The sequence below is a fragment of the Populus trichocarpa genome, chromosome 10 (assembly GCF_000002775.5).
Source record: "Populus trichocarpa isolate Nisqually-1 chromosome 10, P.trichocarpa_v4.1, whole genome shotgun sequence".
Classification (NCBI taxonomy): Eukaryota; Viridiplantae; Streptophyta; class Magnoliopsida; order Malpighiales; family Salicaceae; genus Populus; species Populus trichocarpa.
In genome coordinates, this window is record NC_037294.2 from 2,654,707 (window position 1) to 2,662,596 (window position 7,890).

General features: G+C 33.2%; 1 protein-coding gene across 1 annotated transcript; it reads right to left on the reverse strand.

The window, feature by feature from the left end:
- Window positions 1–1,062: 1,062 nt before the first annotated feature.
- Window positions 1,063–2,352, reverse strand: LOC18102284 (G-type lectin S-receptor-like serine/threonine-protein kinase At4g27290). Its single transcript, XM_006378028.1, has one exon. The coding sequence runs from the start codon at window positions 2,350–2,352 to the stop codon at window positions 1,063–1,065; it is 1,290 nt and encodes a 429-aa protein (XP_006378090.1).
- Between the last annotated feature and the right edge of the window lie 5,538 nt (window positions 2,353–7,890).

The window sequence follows — 7,890 nt, forward strand, 5'->3', positions numbered from 1 at the left end:
CCAGTAATCATCGAAGACAACCTAGTATAGGCGCTACATTTACAGTGGAGTGGATGACTAGCACATGAACGGGCCAGTACATGGAAAGAGCAAAGAAGGCTTTGGTTAGCAAACAAAGGCACCTTATGACGATGGAACATCAAAGAGGGGGGACCTATATTTCAAATCAGGTAAGGATGCATGCATGTCATCTAACCTCAAAGCATTGCACACATTTTTTTATTTGTTATAGGAAAATCCTAAAAAAAAAAATCCAGCAAGATTGAAACAAAAAAGAAAATAAAAGAAAAAGAAAAAAAGAGAGAGAAAAAAGAATCATTGAGCTGATAATGAAAGAGAATCATTGTTGTGACCTTGGAGCAGAAAGAAAAATGAGAAGAACCTTACCATTAGGAAATTTTCAAAAAAAAAAAAAAAGTCCAGCAAGATTGAAACAAAAAAAAACAGAGAAAAGAAAAGAAAAAAAAGACAGAAAAAAAAAAGAATCATTGAGCTGATAATAAAAGAGAATCATTGTTGTGACCCTGGAGCAGAAAGAAAAATAAGAAGAACCCTACCATTAGGAAATTTTCAAAAAAAAAAAAAAAAGAAGAAGAAAGAAGTAAGTTCAAACCTTGCCAACAGGATGAACATTTGTGGGTAGGTCGCCCACAAAAATAGATCGTGTGAGTGTGTGGGGCGGTCGCCCCTGAAAATAGACCAGGATGAACATGTGTGGGTAGGTCGCCCGTGAAAATAGATCAGTGTGAGTGGAAGGGCAGGTCGCCCATGAAAATAGACCATGTGGGGCGGTCGCCCCTGAAAACAGAAGGAAAGTTTTCATTGGCCATATATGATCTAGTTATTTTGATCATTCAATTTCAGCTTTCTACTCATTCATTATAAAACAGAAGGAAACTCTGTTGCTGATAGCCTTGCAAGGAAAGGTTTGGATACGCTCAGAGACTATATAGCTTGGTTTTAAGATTTTTCAACGTTGTATCCTTTTGCCAATAGCTTACTAGTTTGAATATATTTCGAATTTTAATAATAATAATAATAAGAAGAAAAAAAACGACTTCTCTAATCTGAGGAAAAATTCATACCTAGTTCTGATGCAGCCATCCGTATAAAAATGTCTTGCTCATTTTGAACGAAAGTTCTCATATCAATCAAATCATTGAACCAAAGCAAGCAACCGCTTCCTCCATCCCTGATGTCCAAGTTTGCATACGCAGTACAGCTGCAGTTCTTCAAGCATGTGTTCTTGCACTCCTCCAGGTTCATACTCCTGTTGAACCATGATTTTCTTGTCTCCGGCATCTTCAAACCTCTGACCTTCCGAAACCCATCTCTGGAACAATTTAGTGCAGTCTTTCTAACGCAACCACTTGACCAGTCTGTCTTCTTCCAGTCTCTTGGAACTTTTGGTACAAATCCAATCAAGCAATCGCAAACTGGAGAGTGGTTAATGCTACAGATACCATTTGGACCACAGAGGTTATAACGCTCACAATTATCTGTATTTACTGTTGCGTAAAGAAACCAGCTTTGGATTTGCTCCATCCACAAAAGGAGCTGGAGATCACCATTCTGAGTTGCGACGGCTCTCCAATGCGTTGAGTTATTGACAAGAGTTTCTCTGTAAAATATCTCCTTATCATTAAAAACAAATTCAAATGTGTATATTGGATTTGGTTTTAACCGAGGCAATCCACTGAACCCCAGACCATTCCATGGCCCACCTCGATACTTCACTTTTGAATCTTCCACCGCTGCATACTCAGGATATCCTTCAGGAACAAGGATTATTGAAATATTACCTCTGGAAGGATCATCTGATGACTTCCATGATGTCAAGTGCCAGTCCATGCCAGTTATTCTATTCCGTCCTAGCTTCGAGCCCGGTATTAGTGTGTTACCTGGATAGTCAAAACTCTGCCACAAGGAGTTCTCCATGTTATTATCACCATCCTCTTTCACAAAAAGGTTTCCTGAATCCAAAAGCTGTGCAACTGGATTCCTAGCAGGTGCTGATGTGTTGGAAGACCAAATGATGCTTCCACTACGATTGAGAAGGACAAGAAGTCCTTGGTTGGTAAGCATTACAACACCTGATGAATCGTTAAGTGGAGTTTCTCTGTTGGCAACCCAAACTGGCGTCAGGACCGATATTTTACAATACCAGATCCCCAAGTATCGGTTTCTGGATTTACCGGGGCTGGAAAATCCTAATTCATATGTCCCACCAGCTGAAACTATGCTATCTCCATCTCTAATTGGCTGAGTTGTGCGCATGGTGTCAGTAGGGGTGGCTACTCTTACAATCAGCAGCAAAGTGAAGCAAAAACGAAGCACGGAAATATAATCCATTGGTACTCTCATGAATGTTTCAACGCTTTGTTATGTTATAAAATGGCTGGCCTTGCTAGATGTGAAAAATATTCGTCTTAAGAAATTGCCTATTTAACACCACAATCAGTCTACCGGGACAGCAATGCTCCACTACTGAGGTAAACGCTCGTCGTCGGAATTTTTTTGGTTTGTGAAATCAGCATGCATAATTGACAGATGGTCAACACTCAGAGAGCTAAGGGAAGCTCCGGCGATGTCATGTATTGATGATGTGCCGTGGCCCTTGAGCACCAAGAAGTGTTTGACGCTAAATCAAGACTTAAGCTCAGTTCAATGAATCAATCGTTTACTTTGAGCATCACTCATCAGCAATGATTATTTTCGAATTCTAATAATAAATTCCATTACATCTATCATTTGTCAAATGAGTCTTTGTAGAATATAATTACCCCCACCAAATTAAAATTCAAGTGGTATTAATGTCCCAAAGATCACTCCTGCAGTCCTCAAGAGTTTCTTTGTCTGGACGGTCGATCACTCCATCTCAAGAACGACTGTTTCTAGAGCAATCAACACTCGAATTGAAGAGTAACTTCTCCAAGACATTTTTCGAAAGTTTTTTATTCAACATTTCTCTTCAACTATTCTGGCAAGGTAAAGATCCTGTGCTAGATCTATTTTTAAAAGAAAGAGAAATCCTAGTAAATAATTGTAGAGTTATTATAGGAATTTTTAGACTAAATAGGAAAAATAAAATTATCGACTATAATATCTGATTTCTTAAACTAAATAGGATAAATAAGAATAACTTAAAAGAAAATATTTTCTTAAACTAAATAGAAAAAATAAAAATAATTAAAAAAACCAATAATTTTCCTATAAAAACAATACAAACCTCGCAATAAGATATCTCAAAATAACTTTTAAAAAATAAAATTAATCAAATAAAACAACAAACGAATTCAGATCTACTTTTCTCAGTATGTTTACAGGGAGATACCATCTTCATTGAACTCTTCTATTTCATCATTTTCTAACAACTTTCTTTTTCTTTTTCAAAATCAAGAATTGAAAAATTAACAAAATAAATTTTTGCAACCAAAATAAAATTTCTAAAAATCTTTGTAGATGTTTTACATTCACTACAACATTTAACAGTTTTACCGACAGAATTTTTCCGTCAGCGTATGACATATTCTGTCGGTAATTAATTTACCAATGAAATCACCGACGGAAATGCTTCGTCAGTGAATCTTTTATCAGTAATTTTTTTGTCAGTCGGTAAATCCGTTGGTAATAAAAAATATTATTATCGATGGATTACTGACGGAACAGACGTGTAAAAAAAAAATTACCCGCTTCATTTTATCGGTATATCCCTCGGTAATAATTTTTTTTATTTACCGACGGATAAAAAATTTCATCGGTAATTATTTAAAACATTTTAAAAAAATTCATTTTATAAAATTATAAATTAATTAAATTAACATAAATCAACACTCTATAATATATACTCAAAATGCTTGGAAAAAAGAATAAGAAAATTAACTCAAACAAATTTGCAACAAATAAATAAAACGAAAAAATAAATTCAACTAAAAAAATTCATATGAAAAAATGAAGTTGCAATTGCTAAAAATTTAAAAATCCTACAAATAAATCAACTAAAAATTGATCTCATATGAAAAAAAATTCTCACAACAACATTTATACAATTATTAAGAATAAAAACAATTAAAAATAAAATAAAAAATAAAAAACAAATATAGTGAAAAAAATCATGAAAAAAGAAGAAAAAAGAAAAATCTTACCTTAATGTAGTTGCAAGTGAAGCTAAGGATAGAAAACAATTTTTGTAAAGCATATTAATTAAAAAAAAAACTAAGATGATAAAAGAAGAAAGAAGAAGATGACATACCTGAGCATGGAGGAAAAGAGAAGGAGATGAGGAGAGAAAAGAAGAGAAAGAAATAGATATTGATGTTTTTTACATATAGTGAAGAAGAAGAAGAAGAAGAAGAAGAAGAAATGAGTCTGTCTCTTGTGAAATAAGGGGATTCAGGCTTTTTATTGAGGCGCGTTAGCGACGGATTTACCGACGGATAATTGAATATTAATATTTTTTAATTATTCCGTCGGTAATTCCATCGGTAATATTTAATTTAAATTTTTAATTTTGTAAAAAGTTTTCAAAAACCGCCAACAATCACCGACGATTTTTCAATCCGTCGGTGATTCTGTCTGTAATATTTAAATGAAAATTTTAAATTAATTGAATTTTTTCAGAAAACCACCAAATAACACCGACGACTTTTTAATCCGTCGGTGGTTTTGTCCGTAAAGAACAACAATTAACAGTGCAATTGGAAAGTGAACAGTTCTGGAGCTCTCTGGAAAATACCGACGAAAAATTCCGTCGGTGATTCCCTTTGTAATTGACATGATGAACAATGTTTACAATTTACCGACGGAATTTATTCCGTCAGTAATTCTGTTGGTAAAAATGACACGTCATCTTTTTTTTTGCTTTGTTTTAATTTTTTTCCCACTGTAATTCCCTCGGTATATACCGAGGGAATATTTCTGTCGGTAAAATCCCTCGCAAATTTACCGAAGAAAATATTCCCTCGGTATTTCTGTTTGTATTTATCGATTTTCTGGTAGTGATTGAGATTCTCTCTCTTTTAAATTTGTTTTCTAGTACAGTTTGGTGTCTTTGCGTATTGGTTGCTTGACCGCATGTTTAAGAGGTTCGCAACTAATCAAGAATAACGTAGGAAGAAGACAATCTGACCGAAATTGATTTGAAACAAGATCAGACCCTAAACAAAAACAACACAAAGAAAAATTGACGTGGAAGGTAAATATAAAAATATAAGAAATAAAATGATATAACCTGATTAATGGAGCGAAGCTTTGATACCAAAATAGCGTGAATCTCTTGAACACGTGGTCAAGCAACCGACACACAAAGACATCAATTCTTGGAAAGCCAAGTAAATCAGGTTTGATAGGAGTGTGACACAAAGATAACTTGTATCTAGGCACCAGTACTATTAGAAACGGAAACCCCCACCTAACGAATATTAATTTGCGAGTGAGAAGTATACGGATGATGTCACAAAGTCAGTTGTTCTTCGATAAGTTATTTTTCAGTTCTTTAGAGAACCAAGGAAGGGAGAGTATCTCACTAACACACACACACACACAAAGTGTGGCAAACAATAAGTTTTATTAATTTGAATTGTTTAACTTACTTGTCTAGTTATGCCTTTATTTATACTAACTCTAGATTGAAACAAACTCTAATGGACCCCTTATATGGACTTATATGATGCCCACTTACAATTAAACCCAAATAATATAAATAAACCCTAAACTAAGAAGAAAATAATAATAACAATAATAAATCTGAATTTAATATCCTAAATATGATAGGATCAGATTTGTTGCCCTTTAAAAGTCTCATACAAGCTAGGAGAATCAAATTTCAAGTTGTCTCCTCTTTAGTTTCCTTGTTTGCAAAGTATTCTTAGTTGACTTGGAAACTTATTTAATGATAGATTCCTATTATAATAAGGATAAAATAATTGTTTACATACACCATAAGGATTCCACATTAATATGGAGTCCATACCACACATGGAAACTATATTGTTGCCCATTAAATATTCTTGAAAGACTAGAAAATTTTCAAAACTAGTTGTCATATCCTTGTAGGAAAAGAATCCTAGCCAAATAGGAAGTCCACAAGTCAAAAGAAAGCAAATAACAAAATTCATACAACCTATGTTGACCAGTATTGCGATGCCTTCCCGAACTCTGATTGACCTGAAATTTTAACCCAAGGTAGGAAAACATGTCAGGAGACGCCATGTAAAACCTCAGCAGAATCCAACAGTTGGATGAAGAATTATGATTGTTACTGTGAAACTAGATAGTTGCGCATTTTACGTCAGAATCTGAATCTGATTGTTTTTTCGTTGCCCAGATCGTATCACTTTGTATTAATTTCAACCAAACTATGGTGGGGATCTACTTTTATTCCTCTATCGGTGGTATCATACCAATAATATTTGAATAAAAAGACTTTATTAAGCTCACTATGGTATTTTAGTTAAATAACATCTTCTAATTTTCTATAATAATTAGCTTCAAACTCATTAAAAGTTGATCCCTTAAAACAAACTTCACTATTATAGGTCTTTTTACTCTGACCATAGTTTTCAGTATGAAGGACATATTCATTGATAAAATACTCGTTGTAGCACTTGACCTTTCTTTCAAGACTCAAACAAGGTAAATTCAAACTATCACTAGCATTCCCTCCCAATTGATAAACCCGATACATAATTACAATCATTAACAATAAAAGAGAAATGTTTAACGAAATTATGTATTAATAGAAACATTCCCTCCCACGTGGAAAATTTTTCATCTTTTAATTGGAAAATTTAAGATTCAATCATATGTGGATTTTAAGACAGTATAAATTGACAATGTAGCCTACGATGAATTTTTAAATCTTTCAGTTGATGAAAGTATAAGAGAAAAATTAGTTAAAAATTACAACATATTAATATTATACTTACTAAATAAAATGTCTAAATTTATTGCAGTTAAATAGTATAAAATTATATACATTTCTAAATTCAATTTTTGTCAAGTATTTTCTCCTCACAATATTTTTTGGTAAAAGTCATCCAGAATGGGAAAATATTAACAAATTTACACTTGAAGGCAATTCCCCACATCATCATGACTTGGGTTGCGGTTAATTCTTATTATTAAATGAGGCTCAAAATAGTATGAGATAAATGTTGAGATCTATTTAACAATATAAGCCTCGTATATCGAAGCCTTAACATGCTCCTTATTTTTAATATTGTTTTTAGGTTGAACAAGTATCTATATGAGATTAAATGAATGTTTTAAATTTTTTTAAAAAATAATAGATATTTAATTAAGATAATTGTGTAATCCCTAACCTCTCAATGGATGCATCCATGTATACCGGACAAGGCCTCTAATTTTTACCTCAAATAGCAGATTTGTGGGTAGATGCTCCATTAAGTCGAAGAATGATGAAGGGAATATCATCTCAAGGTTTCAGATTTTCTGGATGATATTTGTTTCAAGCTTCTCTATGTGTTGGGTATGCAATTTTTTAGAGCATATATCTCTAAAAAAATGATTGATCTTCAAAAGTGCATATCATATCCCTTTTGACAATAAATCCTGGTATGCAAGTGGAATGAATGTTTGTATAAACACGTGGTAGTCATAACTTTTCATTCCAAATAATTTGTCATCCTTCATATTCACCAATCTAGATATGTTTGAAGCATATCCATTAGGAAAACACAGACTCTTAAGACATTGGTAGACAAGTAACTGTGCATTTTTGTTTAAGGCAAAGCTAACTTTGGGCTTTGCGACCCGTGACCCATCATAAACCAACTCTATATTTTTACAGTGACATAACAAATATATATCTATTCTAGCAATTATGTTGTTCTTTGTCTTTCCTTTCACGTCCATCACCATGTTAAAAAT